Source organism: Salvelinus namaycush, chromosome 24, assembly GCF_016432855.1.
Source record: "Salvelinus namaycush isolate Seneca chromosome 24, SaNama_1.0, whole genome shotgun sequence".
NCBI classification, from domain to species: Eukaryota; Metazoa; Chordata; class Actinopteri; order Salmoniformes; family Salmonidae; genus Salvelinus; species Salvelinus namaycush.
In genome coordinates, this window is record NC_052330.1 from 6432436 (window position 1) to 6451710 (window position 19275).

The 19275-nt window shown below is 40.2% G+C and overlaps 1 protein-coding gene across 1 annotated transcript in view; it reads left to right on the forward strand.

Annotated features, from left to right (window-relative positions):
• Positions 1 to 19275, forward strand: part of cd109 (CD109 molecule) — a 103787-nt gene that overhangs the window by 20954 nt on the left and 63558 nt on the right. Inside the window, exons 30-31 of the mRNA XM_038962572.1 lie at positions 1067 to 1169; positions 1275 to 1358. Of these exons, the coding sequence (XP_038818500.1) occupies positions 1067 to 1169; positions 1275 to 1358 (187 nt within the window). The remainder of the gene's footprint in view (positions 1 to 1066; positions 1170 to 1274; positions 1359 to 19275) is intronic.

Consider the following 19275-nt stretch of genomic DNA (forward strand, 5'->3'; position numbering starts at 1 on the left):
GTGAGGTGTATCTTCTACTACAGTACTGTGTGGTGTGAGGTGTATCTTCTACTACAGTACTGTGAGGTGTATCTTCTACTACTGTACTGTGTGGTGTGAGGTGTATCTTCTACTACTGTACTGTGAGGTGTATCTTCTACTACAGTACTGTGTGGTGTGAGGTGTATCTTCTACTACAGTACTGTGAGGTGTATCTTCTACTACAGTACTGTGTGGTGTGAGGTGTATCTTCTACTACTGTACTGTGTGGTGTGAGGTGTATCTTCTACTACTGTACTGTGAGGTGTATCTTCTACTACAGTACTGTGTGGTGTGAGGTGTATCTTCTACTACAGTACTGTGTGGTGTGAGGTGTATCTTCTACTACAGTACTGTGAGGTGTATCTTCTACTACAGTACTGTGTGGTGTATCTTCTACTACAGTACTGTGAGGTGTATCTTCTACTACAGTACTGTGAGGTGTATCTTCTACTACAGTACTGTGAGGTGTATCTTCTACTACAGTACTGTGAGGTGTATCTTCTACTACAGTACTGTGTGGTGTGAGGTGTATCTTCTACTACTGTACTGTGTGGTGTGAGGTGCATCTTCTACACAGTACTGTGTGGTGTGAGGTGTATCTTCTACTACAGTACTGTGAGGTGTATCTTCTACTACAGTACTGTGTGGTGTGAGGTGTATCTTCTACTACAGTACTGTGTGGTGTGAGGTGTATCTTCTACTACAGTACTGTGTGGTGTATCTTCTACTACAGTACTGTGTGGTGTGAGGTGTATCTTCTACTACTGTACTGCGTGGTGTGTCTGCTGGTTCATGTAACAAGACCGTCAATAGGTTATACCCTGTGGCATCTCTCGTTCAGACAATGGTGAGGAGGAAACATATCCCGTATTGAGATAGATCTTGAAACTCTTGAGTACACAATTGCTGTCATAGGTACTCATTATAGATAGGGAGGCCTTGGAAACATTAGTGAGAAGTCAAACTTGTGTTACTCGACCTCAAGTTCACTGTTCAGCAGGGAAACCACCTCTCGTTTTATTTCTCATGTTGACTCCCTCCTCAGGTGACAACAGAGGAGATGTGTGTGAAAGTCCCTCTAGTCATGGACTTCAAGGTTGCCAACGTCCAGGATGCAACGGTTCTCATCTATGATTACTACGAGCCCCGTAAACAATACTTAAGTTTCAACACACATTCGAAAATGAGGCATGAGATTACTTGGTGGACTTGTGCCTGTAAACTCATTGTTTCCTTTCTTGTCTCATACCAAGGGAGGAAGACGGTGAGGACATACCAGTCCTATTGGAGGTATGACATGGGCGCCTGCTCATTCTGTGGGGAAGACTGCAGCCAGTGTAAAGGACAGATGGCCTATGTGTCTAACAGTGTATCTGTCTCCCACCATTGCCACCATGTGGCCACTCTCGCCTGTTCTCTCCTTGTCCTCCTGGCCTGCAGCTTGTAAAAGAGATCTGTATAGACTTGTTATACCATTTGGTTGTTTAATAATAAGTGGAAACTGATTTTACTGAATAGGTTGGGGAAGTGTGAGGTATTTTTTTTTCTCAATCAAGGTTTTATTAAATCTTGCTCTGCAGTATATTTTGTCTTAGGCATCTCAAAGTCATGCAGTGGAATGTTTGTAAAATACTGTTTAGAACTTTTTATTGGACTTTTAAGTGAAATATAAATAGAGGTACCAGAGCGCAGTACATTACAGGCATATTATGCATTTATTTGAATTCTTCTTGTCATCACTTTTAAGGCATTAATGAAAAGTACAATATAGTATTTCACAATTAATGTAATGATTGACTGTCACAATCTGATATGTCTTCATATGTTGGGTATGATCGTGTACAATGTAATATAAAGTCTGTTAAATAAAGAGAAAGACACCCTTCTCTGAGAGCCGACTGACTGACCTGAGAGGAGTTGAGAGCACTATGGTAATACAGGTGTAGGATCTTAATTTGATCACCCTGTTGTCGCAGGAAATGTCCTGCACAGTAGGAAAATGAAAACGTGTCGTATGTTCAAGGTTTAAAAAGGCTTCTAAAGTTTGTAATTTCCACTTAAACATGTCAGACTTGATTTGCCCTAACGAAAAATGTATCAACCCCTACAAAAATATCCATTCATTATAATTCACACAATAACTCACATTTCCTGTCGCTGCAGGATTATTTTCCTGCTGTGACAAACTGGTCAATTTAAGATCCTACACCTGTATATACTCAAGTGGCTGGCAACTGGAAACGGCAGAACAGATCAGACAACAAATAGTCCACAACACCTCCAGCCCCTCATGCAGACCTTTTTGAAGTAAATGACAGACAGTATGCATTGGCGCATACTCTCTGGGGAATACTCTCCGGGGAATACTCTCCGGGAATTACCCATTACAGAAAGAGTGGGGTTTTAAAGATCCAATGCAGCTGTTTTGATCTCAATATTAAATATTTTCTGGGTAACACTTAAGTATCTTACTGTGATTGTTTTCAATTAAAATGGTAAAAAAAATGTTTTTAAAAATGCTTCTTAGCAAAAAGCTATTTATCAAGCAAGAATTTTGCTAGGACTGTCTGGGAGTGGTCTGAGTGACCTAGGGGCCTAATTTGAGGAGCCTAATTGGAGGGATATGTAACCTGAAAACTAGCTGTTATTGGCAGAGAGGAGGGTATAGTCTCTTTGTTATTGGCCTATTAACTTGTACCACCTGTTGATGTCGCCAGGCGGTCCAAAAAACAGACCCATGCGAAACAAGCTGAAATTTCAGGCAGTCTTTTCGAACAGCTCTTACAATAAAAAGGGCATTATCATCATTATCGTAATTTCACAGTATTATTCCAATCTCATAGCATGGAAATATACATAAAACACAGGAAATCATGTTTTTGGCCCCTTTAAAGAAAAGATTGACCCCATTCTATATTGTTTTGTGCATCTCTGAGCGATGCTCTATCGATTCCTGGCGTCATTTAATGTTTTCATGTGTATCTGAGCCAGCCGTTTAAGCAGGCAGAAATACAGCTGGTATGACAAGTTTTGCTCACTCTATTTCTGCCTGCTTGAATAGCTCAGATACACATGAAAACATGACATGACAATGGAAATCGATAGAACATCCGCTCACAGATGCACGAAAACAATATAACATTCAAAACGGGTAAATCTTTTCTTGAATACAACCAAGCTGTCTCCATGACGATGAATTACAACAATCACACTGCCCTTACTGGACGCAGAATGAGGAGAAGAGAGAGTTACGTGAGTAAGGTGATAACAGATTTTGTTTCTCCATCGGCACAAAACATATGGGTGGGGTTGGAGATCTGGCCCTGACCTAACAAAGTCAAAGAACCAACCCACTGGGCACACACTGGTTGAATCAACGTTTCCACTTCATTTTTAGGAAATGACGCTGAATTAACGTGGAATAGATGTTGAATTCACGTCTGTGCCCAGTTGGAATCATGCCCTCACAGACAGACTGTGTAGTGTATGACGTTAGTCTGTTAGGTCATTTTGACCTCATGTTCTGGATCCTTTGTAATATTCGTAGTTCCTTTGAGGTTTTTCTGGGTCGATGGATGCCCTCTGGTCCTTGGCATGCTGTTTCACACTGCTGTTTGTATTTATTGGCATTCCTTCTGACAGCAGGGGAGGGGAAACACTTATATCACTACATACTACTCCTTTGCTGTTAGTGTACTTACATGGCAGATATTGGTAGAATCATTTTGTTACGATTCTTCAACATTGTACTCACTACAAGCATTGTAACGCTGATTACTCACAAAGTGTGATGGATGTTGTTAATTCCTATAGTTCTGCAGAGTTGACATACTTCTACCCTGTTGATCATGTAGGATTATTTTATGTCACTGTTTTGTAGTTCTCAAATATGGTGAATCAGTTGTTTGGAATAGTAATGGTAATTGAATATCTGTCTAGCTACTTTTTAGCTCTGTGGATTATCTACCTAGTTACTACTCAGCTCTACCTTGCTCTATTCTGATTGGTCAGATGTTGGTTAATCGTTGGGACAGAACAAGAAGTAGTTGAGTTGATGCATGGGTGTGAACATGGTCAGCTCAAAAGAGTAATCGATGTCCATCCAGTGTTTGTCTATAGAGAGTAATCCATCCAGCATCTAAAGAACCTTCAAACTACTACACAATCAAATCACTCAGCCACAAGGTTCGGTGTATGTGTAAATGTCAATGAGCCAAAGTGTTGCTTCTTCCAGAGGAGGGGAACCCTGTCTTTGCTTACCGGTACCTGACACCTTGCAGGCCTGGGTCTGAACTGGACATATCCTGGGCCCTGATCAGCACCAAATGGCACAGACAGGGCTTTACTTTGGGTGTGTCTCTCAACTAGGTCTGTCCAAAAAGCACTTCCTGCCCCTCAGCCTGCCTCTGATCTCAGTTAGGTGTGCGTCCCAAATAGCACCCTATTTCCTATATACCGTGCCTTCGGAAATTATTCCGACCCCTTAATTTTTTTATTAATTAATTCAGGGGTCTGAATACTTTCAGAATGCACTGTAGTTGGGAGGTGCTTCAGGGTATATCAGCAGTAGAAATGGGTCTGAATGTCATCTCCCACTGGTAACAGAACAACATTGGACTCAGTCGGAGATACCGGAGATGGATGTCATGCTCAGGAGATATGGCTTCAGAAATGACCAAGGCAACCAGGGAGTCCTGAGCAGCCAAACCAGGAAGCAGGGCAGTTAGAGGGATATTCAACACAGCTGTGAATTACAGAGGTGTGTTGTGGACTTTGGGCCATATGTTACTGACTGGAGCATGCAGCACTTTATTTCATAGGATCTGTTCCAAATAGCACCCTATTACCTATTTAGTGCATTACTTTTGACCAGGGCAAAGTAGTGCACCATATGGTGAATAGGGTATCATTTGGGACGTAACCATAGTAATTACATTGGCTTTGATAGCAACTTGCCTGTTTTTTCCAGTTTTATCATGCACACATTGCAGTACTGTTCAGTATGGAATAACACAGTGAGGTTCATGTCTGCAATAAGGACACAAGAGGAAGGGTTGTTTACTTGTTAGTGTATCTGGTCATGAGAGACTGACGTCTTGTTCCAACGAGGTCCAAAAAAAGGGAAGATACGTCCCTGTAAATAAACACATTTGCTCGCCGCACGCCCAGCCAGAAAATCGTGTGTCTAGACCTTGTGGGAATATAAACACAATAAAGGCTGAATATTTCCTCAGCGGAGAATCTTACTCTACACAAACACAAAGTTCTGGTTCATCGTTAGTCATTCTAAATAGGCCAGACCCTCTTGTATAGCCTACATCTATCCCCCCCACCCGACACATGTAGCACAGACCACATTGGTCATTCCCTTGGTCATCAAACAACACACACAGGCAGGAATGTCAAAATGACTCTGTGCTTCAGTGTCATTTCAGAGAAGAAAATAATATCATACTGTCAACAACCACCTGGCTCCAATTTTCCAACAAGATCCAGTTACGCTAATTTGTGGGTAAAGGACAAGGTTGGATCAACAAGACATCCAACATTTTCGCTCAAGCCACACTAATGCATTTTTCCAAGGACACCCATCCCATTTGAGTTCATCTCGTAGGCAATCAGACATAACTGATCGTTAGAGCAGTTGTTGGAATCAAAACCAGTGTCAATTGGGCTACTCTGGGACTAAAGATTGGGAAAGACTGGTCTTACTAGTGATGGATGAGGGAGACAAGATTCACAACACCTCTTCTTCTGGGGCAACGAGAAAATGAGTTCTTAATAATAACCCTCCCTCGGGTTTCATTCATACGTCGTGGATCCTGGACGTTCTTTACTCTGTGCTGTGCTTTACTCACAGTCATCCATTTCACCACTAGATGGCAAACTTGCTCAAGGCAAAAGTTTTGAGAGAAAAAAATAGGTAAATTACTTTCCATGACAAGAAAGGTAACAACAGGAACCTTTTTATGGATGCTTTTGCATCGCCTGTGTAAGTCAAACTGTGCGAGAAGAGAGCCTTTTTGAGTGTCACTGTTAATCGAAGGCAGATGGGCCGAGATCACTGCCAGAGACTCATAGACCACATGCAACAAAATAATTAAGAAAATATGGAATCAGTGGACGTGTAGCACATAACACAGAAACACCTATGATGTCGAGCATCAACTCTACAGTGTGCTAAGGTTCTCTTAGGGTGGATATCCTCACACCGTTTTACATTACAAGTGTATTCATATAATGTCTATCTACAGTGAAAAGTGACACGACTGACCTTGGGGTGAGCGTCACTTAGCCTGGGTATCAGTCTGTTTGTGCCATCATGCTACCTTGCCACTCCTTGGCATGCCATGACGAGACGACGTTGACATGGATGCATTTACACAACATCTTTTTTCAGTAATTGGTCATTTGACCAATCAGATCAGCTCTGGAAAAAGATCTGCTGTGAAAAGATCTGATGTGATTGGTCAAAAGACCAATGAATGGAAAAAAAATCAGAATTGGGCTGCCTTTGTAAAAGCAGCCATAGCAGCACAAACAGATCTGGGACCAGGCTAAGGGTAACCATGACAATTAAACATTGCTCTTGCTCTGTTTGAAAGCATTCTCACAACTAAAACATACTAGTAATTAGATTCACTAAAGGTCAGGGAGAGCCAATAAAAAACAAAATGTGGTAGGCTCGTTAATGGAAGTTATTTTCTCATTCTACTTAACGACTGCCTAGCAACAGCAAGTGTTATCGTTCAATTCGTTCCGTTCTTTTATTCATACTAAACTGTCATGTGAATCTTGGTCTGCTAGGCGCTCCTCAGAACAAGGGATGCTTCTTCTTCATGCCCCAGTTTACAGGAATCTGGAGTGAACTGAGGCAGGCAGATATGCAGCGCAGCTTTCCATAAACCCCAGAGCATAGCAGATCAGATCCAGGCATGGACGTATACGTACATGACTCACGACTCAAGTCTGAATGTATGAATGTAGCATTCATTTCGCTGACTAGGATAATGGAAGTCATAAAAGAAAAAGGTATCATTAAGGTTTCCCCGGGGATGGGAGTGAGGCAGTTTGGTAACGTAACACACAGGATGCGTCCCAAATGGCAACCTATACCTAATATAGGGCACTGCTTTTAACCAGGGCTCTGGTCAAACGTAGTGCCCTATATAAGGGATAGGGTACCATTTGGGATGCGGAGTGAACGCATCGTTACAACACAAGTCCATCCCACCATTGGAGAGAGCAGAGTAGTCCTGGCTGGAGGTGATGTATAACATTCATTTGCATTGAGCTCAGCTCTACTCAGGGGCCCAGGTCATAGAAGTCAATCCATAACCCCATGGGCTTCCAAGGACTATTGACTCTCAGGATCCTGTTACAGCACTAAGCCACTGTGGCCCCTCGGCACACCCCAAGCTGCCTCTTTGAGGTCATCCGCAGAGGCAGGTCAGGGAAAGTAAAATCCAAAGTGATCCTTAGAGGATCATTATTAAACTGTCCGGTATGTCCAGGGGGGTTTGGTTGTCCAGAGGTTTGAGCTACTGTTGTTGTGATGAAATGTTCCAACACTGGGGCCCCTGATTATCCCACACACAACTTACAGTCACTATGGGAGACCCCAGCCTCCAATTATTGGTTTCCATGGCCGTGCTCTTCGTAATTTGTGTTGCGTCTCCCAATAATACATTACCATTACCCTAGTGACACTTACTGCATCAAGCTGAGGTTGCCGTTTATGGAAACAAGCATGCCTGGTCGTGGATGCAGCTATTTACTCAATCACATGTCGACATGTGTTTGCGCTGTTTACATTGATGAAATCAGGGAAGGGAAACCCTTCTAAACATTGCTTATGGGATGTAGTTCCAAGAACATTTTCAAAAATGAAGAGAACACTAAACTTTGAATATGCTATTAGCTAACAGATTTTGTGGGGTATGTAAAACAGCTCACTTCCCAAGGTATTTGGATTCAGTTTGTAATTGGCTAGTTGTACTTGGCTCGATATTGGCTCGATGTGTAACAGAACACAATAGGAGGTCTAGGTAAGGGCATGTGTCACAATCAAATAACTTCACTCGAGGCTCAACCATTTAATGATATCCAGGAACGAAGAAAGACCTCAAAGAACACCTATAAAAGGGTTACCATGAGGATGCAGATGGCATAAACAAATAAAAATTCAACACCTACCAAGAATCACTTAATACAGAAATGCTCGGACAGATTTGGATTGGAGGGAGCTTCGATGCATGATCAATTGTGGGTAGGCTACTTAAAACTGTGAATGTATTGCAACTAAGTCAACCTTAGAGTCACAAATATTTCCAGTTATTATGCCTGCCCTTAATCATAAAAGGCAACACCACAACATAACCGTTGCCATGGAAATAAATGCAAAGGTTGAGCGCTAGCTTTCATAGATATTCATAAAAGGTATCACTAAATCGTTTTCGGCACACTGTAACCCTTACAGTATCAATGCCATACATGTTTTACTGTAATAACCCTAGTCTCATTATCTTAATATTCCAAAATTGCTTCGCAGGACAAGTGATGGAACTTTGATTACATTTCTCTAAAACTCCCTTAAACTTTAAACGCCTACTCATCCCCTTCAAATACCTCCTTTCATCTTGTGAGCCCAAAATTGCAGCTGTGTAATGATCATCTTTAGATTACGCTGATAGCCCCCAAACACAAAGTCCCACTGCTGTCTACATAAGAATCAAAAGCAAACATGCCCTACCGGCATAACCCTGATTTGGCCCAGAGCCAAGTCATGATGTCATCCCATCCCTTGGAATAGCCCATGGGGGAGCTCTCATTTGTTTCTGACAAAGAACCAAACATGACCTTAGTGTGGCTCGCCAGCCGTGGCGATGATGATGCATGCATCTGGCAGGACTCGCTCATCTCATCCCGGGGAGTCATGGAAAGACCTCTGGTCCTCTTCCCACCAGCTAACTCATAATTCAGTCTAGGCTTTCGCAGGCCAAGCACACCAAGTCAACTAGGCTAGCCACACTACTGGGAGCACCACTGGGAGATCAAAGAGAACGTTGTGATGTGAGACAACGTTGTGGGAGTTATACAACAGGTCTTACTTAAAGCGTTGATGGAACTAATGTCTATTTTTTTTCTGCCGCTAGGCTTGAAACAGCTATGATTACAACGGGGATTACAGTACCTGTCAAGACAGCGATCCACTTGGGAATCCCAGACCAGATCTGATGGGTTTCTTTATCTCATCAATCTAATCCGCAGTTTAGTCAATTTAAGTAAATTGGGTTAATTTAGTATCATTAGTAGGCAGCCACCCTTATTCACTGTGATTACCATGGAACCTTTGCTCTTTGAAAATATGGGATAATGGTCATTCTGAAGATAATGAGCACTGTTGGTAAACGCGGCACGACACAATCACTTTTTACCGCCACAAGTTACTGCCTACATAACTTATAGTATATAACTGAGTAACTATTGTGTACTACAACTAGATATCAATTCCATTCCTTGGATGCCCATGAAATAATACAGTTCATTGATAGCTACTATGGCTGTCAGTGATGTAAGTATGGATTGGAGCCATGATTTATGAATGGAAAACCTTTAACAGGGTCAAAACCCCATATCTTGTGGAAAAAACCTTCCTGTCTCCACCGAAAGGCTAAAAGGGCAGGCCCAGGAGTGCCCGTGGCCCTCTCCCTGCATACACGCCAAAGGAATGGATGATTGGCAGTGTCCGCAGGCCGTCTGTTGTAAATCATTCTCCAACATGCTAGGAGGAGAGGCCCGTTTATGGTCCCTTGGAGTGTGAGTGTTTCTCATTTGGGGAAAACTGAGTTCAAAGGAGAGATTTGGGAAAGGAGCTTAGCTATGCTGCTAGGGGCTGGGTGGTAGTAGTAGTGGTGGTGGTGGGGGGCAATTCTTCATGGGTTGGCCAAATATGACCAAAGGTAAAACGAGAGGCTCCGGCTTAAAGTCATTGAAAACGGCTTTAGAGCTTTCAAAAGCCTTAGCTAACTGTTAAGTTCTTAGATGCTGCCAGGCAAGGGAAGCTGCTGGGAAGTTGCCGCTTCAGCCCGGCTCTCTTATTAGCAGAAGAGCTTTCATTTATTTTGCCCAAGCCCAACACGAGCTTCCTAGTACAAATTTAGACAGCTGCCCAACATTTTCCTTAACACAATCACCAATTTAGGATAATGAGAAACAGCCCACTGCATTAATCTTCTGTGACACGTGTCGCCACTGCACATGTGAATGGACTAATGTATGGAAAACATGACGGTTGTGGCCATGCCTGATTCACACAGCATTGCTTCCTTCACCTTGTGCGTGACAAAAACAATAGCCATTCTCAAAAGTATCAGTCTTCAGTCCTTCTGGGTGAATGCATCATAACATCAAATCTTCATCCAAAATTCTAATAAAGAATTGCCTTAAACAGTAATGGCAACACATTTGTCCTTGTGGAGGGCTCTCACTTTAAAGCTGCAGAGCTGGATAGAATCACTTCTTTAACGCCTCAGTGGTATGATGCCAGATTTTGTAGACTTCCAGAAGCAACATTTTCCACTGCTGCAGTGCTGGCTGGAAACATCAGTGGTGAGCTAGGGCTTAGGGTGGAGAGCAGGACCCCAGTGAGGAGACTTTTCCGGATGCCCTATTCCTGCAGGGTGGGTAGTATCATATAGGTGTTTGTCCCAAATTGCACCCTATCCCCTACATAGTGCACTACTTGTGCCCAGACCCTCACAGGCCCTGGTCAAAAGTAGTGCACCACATAGGGAATAGGGTGCTATTTGAGACGACACCATTCTCTGGCCCAGAAGACATGTGGACTGCCTACAGTTTTACATTGTAAGCCATAAAGAAAGTTACCGACGAATAGGCAGATCTGCTGCACTATAGGGAGAAATGGTTTTCGTGTGAATGTACAAATCCTCTTCCTCTTTGATGCAGATATTTTCATTAAGAAAGCTGCTAGGGTAGCTTTATAAGGTCAATAGGATGATGTTATTAAACTGCTATTAAATTGATGTTGTGTTTATGTTCATGTTTAAGTCAAAGGAGACAGTATAAGGAGTATAGGTAAGTCCATGTTGTTTATAATTGTAATTGAAAACTGTTTTATGTCAGAGCTCTGTATTATCTAATGACAGTAATTTAATGATTTAGCCACCGTGTCTTTACCCTCAAATCTAGAATAGTCGCATTTGAACAATGTAAGCTTGACGAACAGTTCTGAAGGGATCTATGGCTCCAAATCCCAATGAATATGGGACCTTCTTCCACAATGTGGTATCAATCACACTGTTATAAATTTTCCCCGTTTCTGGCTCAAACTGTTTGGCATATCCTCAACTTTAAAGACGGAAAAATATCATAAAAATGTGAGCGAGGGAGACAAGCTAATATTACATTTATGTATATTTATGTATGTGGAGAACATACCCCTCAGTCAGTGGTCAAGTATTGCCCTCTGCTCCTCACCATATGCATTCTTTCCCCATTGCTTGATACTGTTGAGGATTCGACAAATATGTAATCCATGTAAGCACATAGATTAGAATTCTCCATCTTTTTCCAGGGACATAGTAAAGAGCTATCAGAAATGAAAAGCACACTCAAGCTCCATACAGTTTGGCTTTGCAGCCAGCACCGACTGATGTAAATGTTGCTGATGACATGAGTATGGATAGAGAAGATAAAATGCAAGGCTCCATGTCAGCAACAAGGATATTTCAGACATGTTTTGCATTTATTTAAAGTAAATCACCCTTTCAAGTGAGATTTATGTGTAAAGTCTACTGACGTTTTTAAGTCAGGCTGTATGTGAATCAATACACCCAGTCAATAAAGAAATACAGGCGTCCTTCCTAACTCAGTTGCCGGAGAGGAAGGAAACCACTCAGGGATTTCACCATGAGGCCAATGATGACTTTAAAACAGTTACAGAGTTTAATGGCTTTGATAGGAGAAAACTGAGCATGGATCAACAACATTGTAGTTACTCCACAATACTAACCTAAATGACAGAGTGAAAAGAAGAAAGCATGTATAGAATGCAAATATTCCAAAACTTGCATCCTGTTTGCAATAAGGCACTGAAGTAATACTGCAAAACATGTGGCAAAGCAATTCACTTTTGTCCTGAATACAAAGTGTTATTGTATGGGCAAATCCAATACAACACATTAATGAGTACCATTTTCAAGCATAGTGGTGGCTGCATCGTGTTATGGGTATGCTTGTAATCGTTATTAAGGACTGGGGAGATTTTCAATATAAAAAAATGGAATGAAGCTAAGCACAGACAAAATCCAAGAGGAAAATCTGGTTCAGTCTGCTTTCCACCAGACACTGAGAGATTAATTCACCTTTCAGCAGAACCTTTGGCCAACTTACAATTTTGACTTAAATCTCCTTGAAAATCTATGGCAAGACTTGAAAATGGTTGTCTAGCATTGATCAACAAAAAATTAGACAGAGCTTGAATAATTTTGAAAATAATTATGGGAAAATATTGTACAATCAAGGTGTGCAAAGATCTTAGAGACTTACCCAGAAATACTCACAGGTGTAATCACTGCCAAAGGTGATTCTAACATGTATTTACTCAGAAGTGTGAATACTTATGTAAATTAGATATTTCTGTATTTCTTTTTCAAGAATTTTGCATTTCTAAAAATGGGTTTTCACTTTGTCATTATGGGGTATTGTGTGTAGATGGGTGAGGAAAAAACATATATTTAATCCATTTTGAATTAAGGCTGTAACACATCAAAATGTGGAATAAGTCAAGGGGTATGAATACTTTCTTAAGGCACTGTAGTTTTCTAACGGTCCTGTATTGGCACAGTTATACTGCAACTGCTTTATAAACTCAGCAAAAAAAGAAACGTCCCTTTTTCAGGACCCTGTCTTTCAAAGATAATTCGTAAAACGCCAAATAACTTCACAGATCTTCATTGTAAAGGGTTTAAACACTGTTTCCCATGCTTGTTCAATGAACCATAAACAATTAAGGAACATGCACCTGTGGAACGGTCGTTAAGACACAATTAAGGTCACAGTTATGAAAACTTAGGACACTAAAGAGGCCTTTCTGCTGAATCTGAAAAACACCAAAAGAAAGATGCCCAGGGTCCCTGCTCATCTGCGTGAACGTGCCTTAGGCATGCTGCAAGGAGGCATGAGGACTGTAGATGTGGCCAGGGCAATAAATTGCAATGCCCATACTGTGAGAAGCCTAAGACAGCGCTAAAGTGAGACAGGACGGACAGCTGATCGTCCTCGCAGTGGCAGACCATGTGTCAACACCTGCACAGGATTGGTACATCCGAACATCACACCTGCGGGACAGGTACAGGATGGCAACAACAACTGCCCGAGTTACACCAGGAACGCACAATCCCTCCATCAGTACTCAGACTGTCCGCAATAGGCTGAGAGAGGCTGGACTGAGGGCTTGTAGGCCTGTTGTAAGGCAGGTCCTCACCAGACATCTCCGCCAACAATGGGCACAAACCCACCATCGCTGGACCAGACAGGACTGGCAAAAAGTGCTCTTCACTGATGAGTCGCGGTTTTGTCTCACAAAGGGTGATGGTCGGATTTGCGTTTATCTTTGAAGGAATGAGCATTACACCAAGGCCTGTACTCTGGAGCGGGATTGATTTGGAGCTGGAGGGTCTGTCATGGTCTGGAGCGGTGTGTCACAGCATCATCGGACTGAGCTTGTTGTCATTGCAGGCAATCTCAACGCTGTGCGTTACAGCGAAGACATCCTCCTCCCTCATGTGGTATCCTTCCTGCAGGCTCATCCTGACATGACCCTCCAGCATGACAATGCCACCAGCCATACTGCTCATTCTGTGTGTGATTTCCGGCAAGACAAGAATGTCAGTGTTCTGCCATGGCCAGCAAAGAGCCAGTATCTCAATCACATTGAGCACGTCTGGGGCCTGTTGGATCGGAGGGTGAGGGCTAGGGCCATTCCCCCCAGAAAGGTCTGGGAACTTGCCGGTGCCTTGGTGGAAGAGTGGGGTAACATCTCACAGCAAGAACTGGCAAATCTGGTGCAGTCCATGAGGAGGAGATGCACTGCAGTACTTAATGCAGCTGGTGGCCACACCAGATACTGACTGTTACTTTTGATTTTGACCCCCCCTTTGTTCAGGGACACATTATTCCATGTCTGTTTGTCACATGTCTGTGGAACTTGTTCAGTTTATGTCTCAGTGGTTGAATCTTATTATGTTCATACAAATATTTACACATGTTAAGTTTGCTGAAAATAATCGCAGTTGACAGTGAGAGGACGTTTCTTTTTTTGCTGAGTTTATAAAAACATATAGTAAACCAGACTGTGATATGGACAATAGTGGAAAATGTACCCAATTGTTATACTTGAGTAAAAGTAAAGATACCTTAATAGAAACTGACTCAAGTAAAAGTCACCCAGTAAACTTCTAAAAGTATTTGGTTTAAAATATACTTAAGTATCAAAAGTAAAAGTAATTGCTAAAATATACTTAAGTATCAAAAGTCAAAGTCAAAGTATAAATAATTTCAAATTCCATATATTATTTTTAAAAAGCATATACAGATAGCCAGGGGCACGCTCAAACACACAGACATAATTTACAAATGAAGCCTGTGTGTTTAGTGAGTCCTCCAGATCAGGGGCAGTAGGGATGACCAGGGATGTTCTGTTGATAAGTGTGTGAATTGGACCATTTTCCTGTCCTGCTAAGCATTCAAAATGTAACGAGTACTTTTTGGTGTCAAGAAAAATGTATGGAGTAAAAACTACAATATTCTCTTAAGGAATGTAGTGAAGTAAAAGTAGTCAAAAATATAAATAGTAAAGTAAAGTACAGATACCCCCAAAAACTACATATGTAGTACTTTATTATTTTTACTTAAGTACTTTACACCATATGGAAACCTGGACTCAGGGGTACACGTAACATAGTAAATGTAAATCTGTGACCCTGAAATTAGTATGATACGCTTGTAGCGTCATACCCAAGAAGATTCAAGTAATTGCTGCCAAAGGTGCTTCAACAAAGTACTAAGTAAAGGGTCTGAATATTTATGTAAATGTGATATTTCTGTTTTTTATTTTTAATAAATTAGCAAAAATGTCTAAAAAACTGTTTTTGCGTTGTCATTATGGGGGTATTGCGTGTAGATTGATGAGGAAAAATAACAATTTAATCAATTTTAGAATAAGGCTGTAACCTAACAAAATGTAGAAAAAGTCAAGGGGTCTGAATACTTTCCGAATGCACTGTACATGGTATAACTACTGTATTACATATCATGATACACACCATTCAAACAAACCACTGCGGGAAGTTGGCAGGAAGCTTGGTGCTACCCACTTCCCAGACACAAGATATGTCCTTAACACTAATGCATGCATGCATGCACTGTGTCTGTGAGAGGTGATCTGTGAGTGCTACTATTCACATTTTCTTGTGGCGTATGGTTTGTGATGACTTCATGGACTCTGGCCATCCAATGCCCACTTTAACATGGGGTTGCGTTTGGAATCCTCACATATACAGACAGAATGTTTTTCCAGAGAGATTTGAGCATTTGATTCACCTCCGTCCGTCTGTCTGTAAGGTGCCTCATACCATGGGGTTGCCAGATCCTGTAAAATTATGTGCTCTGAGGAATTTCCGTTTGATGGCTCACTTCGAACATCTGAGCTCCACATGAAACGATCTGTCTGGTGATACGGATCCTCCATCCAAACCATTTTATAGGCCATTATCTTTTGGTCAACACCAGAGAAAGGATGGTACAATTAAGCTACGTTGTGAATTGTTATGTGTTTAAACAATCCCACATGCTAGTCAGACAAACTCTATGATACATCTGTTTCAGCTAAAAGAACACATACATTCCCATGCATGATGACACATAGAATGATGATGACATATAGAATTATGATCCCTGGAAGAAATTAACACAAGATCTTAATTCACCAAATGTAACTCATCTTGACTTGAATGGCCCTCACTGGTCTTCTAAAAAAATTTTAGCGTAAAAACTGGTTGAATCAACGTCGTTTACTCATCAATTCAACAAACGTTAAATCAACGTGGAAAACTAACTGGATTTGTAAAAAGTAATCAGTGTAAGGGAATTTAGTATTTATTTTCACCTAACTTTTAACCTAAATCCAATGACATGGTGAAATGTTTTTTGATTTCACGTTCAATTCACGTTAGTTGACAGCAACCAAATGTAAATAAAAAATAAACTTTGTAATGACGTCTGCACTTAGTTATTATTATTATTTGTAATTTTTTTAATTAACCCCTCCCCCACCCATTCCATACCCCCCCTTAACTTTAAATGTATGTTGTGATTTTTTAACCGTTCCTGAACCTGTGACCAGAAACAAGCTACATAGGGGCAATACCAGAATAAATTTTCTATTGATTCTGTCTATTCGCAGCAAAATTTAGAGCTGAGATTGTTTATGCCCCATATATACAGTATATATATAGCATTCTGTGGGTGGCAAGAATTGTATATAATAATTTAAATTGAAAAACTCTAAGTGTTGAATCAAGTGTAGGTTTTGTACCAGTTCATTAACCATGTGCCATGGAATTGGTACATCGAAAATCTCTTCCATTTATTTTGCAACCTGTATGGCGGAGCTGTCAACATTTTTGTCCTCAAATGACACGGGTATATTTTTCTATTTATTCCTTTTATGCCTATTTGTATCTTTAATATATGGCAGGCAAACAAGTTCCCTACCTTTTCCCTTTTTTGTGGTAGTGCTGCAATCAGTTGGTTGTAAATTTGGATTGAGCAGATATTCCCATATATTTTCGATAGCTGCATACGTGACATAACTACTCTGTTTCTATGCATAATATCATTAATAAATATAATACACTATTTTTAAATCCTTAAAGTATGTTTTTTTTATTAATCAGTATATTTGAGTTTAACCATAACATTTGTTGTAATATTTGTTCTATCTTTTCTGAAGGATAAATCTGAAATTGTAACCAGCTTTGTATGGCTTGTTTAAGAAAGGGCGATACTTTAAACAAAATTTCATTTTCAATTAGTCGGAAATGAGAAGTTGTAATCTGTATAGGCCATTTTTGAACAAAGGATGAGCCTTTCTTAATAATCTACCGGAGAACCATTTGGGGTTTAAGTATATCTTATGTATGAGTGAAGCTTTTAGTGAGAGGGTTAAAGCTTTAATTTAGCCCCCCAAACTCATATTCATTATATAAATAGGCACGTTTAATTTTGTCTGGCTTAGCATTCCAAATAAAATGAAGTGTTTGCTCATATGATTTAAAAAACGAGTTGTCTGGATTAGGTAGTGCCATTAGTAAGTACTGTAAGTAAACTGTGATAGGACCAGAGTTAATCAATGTGATTTTTCCATAAATAGACAAGTATATACCTCTCCATGGTTGCTGAATCTTATCTATTTTTGCCAACTTCCTATTGAAATTGATTGTGGTAAGTTCATTTATATATTTTTAGATGTGAATACCAAGTATGCCTACTTCACCATCCGCCCATTTGATTGGTAAACTACAAGGTTGTGTAAACACTGTGTTTTTTAATGATCCAATACGTAATATTGTCAGAAAAAACTAGAGTCATCGGCATACATTGACACTTTTTTTTATCCCCTGGATTTCTAACCCCTTCATGTTCTTGTTGGATCTAATTTTAATAGCTAACATTTCAATGACCATAATAAATAGATATGGAGACAACAGACAGCCTTGTTAACTCCTCTTATAAGCTCAATACTTTCTGAGAAGTAACCATTATCTACTATTTTACATCTGGGGTTGCTGTACATAACTTTAACCCATTGTATAAGAGATTCACCAAAATTAAAGTAATCCAGGCATTTATATATCGATTCTAGTCATACTTTATCAAACACCTTTTCAAAATCTGCTATGAATACCAGGCCTGGTATCTTTGATGTTTCATGATGTTCAATTGTTTCAAGTAATTGTCATATATTATCTCCAATATATCGTCCATGTAAAAAACCTGTCTGATCAGGATGATCAATATTTGGTAAAAACCTTTGTATTCTATGTGCTATGCATTTCGCCAGGATTTTCACATCACAATATTGAAGTGTTAGAGACCTCCAGTTTTTTTAAATGGACTGGATCTTTATACTTACCACCTGAGTCCTGTTTTAGTAGTAATGAAATCAGGCCTTCTTGTTGAGTACCTGAAAGTCTACCATTTGTATAGGAGTAATTCATCCATTTGGGAGTCCTATAGGGCGGTGCACAATTGACCCAGTGCCGTCCGGGTTTGGCCAGGGTAGGCCGTCATTGTAAATAAGAATTTGTACTTAACTCAGGAGCATTGTTAAATAAAGGTTAAATAAAATAAATAAAACAATTAAAACATGCTGATAATGGATCTGATAGGTCTGATATACCTCTACTGGCATACCGTCAAGCCCTGGTATTTTTCCAGACTGAAAATATTTTATCGCCTCAAAAAGTTCCTCTTCTGTAAGTTGGCCTTCACACAGGTCTTTATGGAAATTTGTTAATTTTACATTATTATTATTATTATTATTATTAGGAAAGAAATCCTTACAGTTAACATCATTCAGTGGAAATGGAGGAGACTGAAAAGAAAACATATGCTTAAAATATTTTCCTTCCTCTTTCAAAATATAATTTGTTGAATCATGGATGACGCCATCATTTGTACTGACATTCTGTAAATTATTTTCGGTATTATTTCTATGTTGAAGATTCAAGAAAACATTTTGTGCATTTTTCACAATTTTATATCCAATTCACTTTCTTTTTGTAGTGAATTATTAATTATTTTGTATTAGTTAAGAACAAATTGTCATCCAATAGGTCATCCAATATCCCCATCCATGTGGAAATTCTGTAAGCGTTATATGGAGGCCAATTATATGGTGGTCCGATCGCATTTGGTCTCCTATTAATACTTGTTGTACTTTTGATGCCAGCAAGAATGAGACTAGGAAGTAATCAAGATGGCTAGCTTGATTAAGCCTCCTCTATACTTATCTCATTTGTCAGGGGTTTTCAGCCTCCATATATCCACTAGTTCTAATGTATCCATGATCTTCAAGATCTCCTTTAGTGCTTGAGGGTGATAGTTTGTAGAGTGATTTATTTTACGATCCATTGAGGTACTTAAAACCGTATTATAATCTCCCAGCAT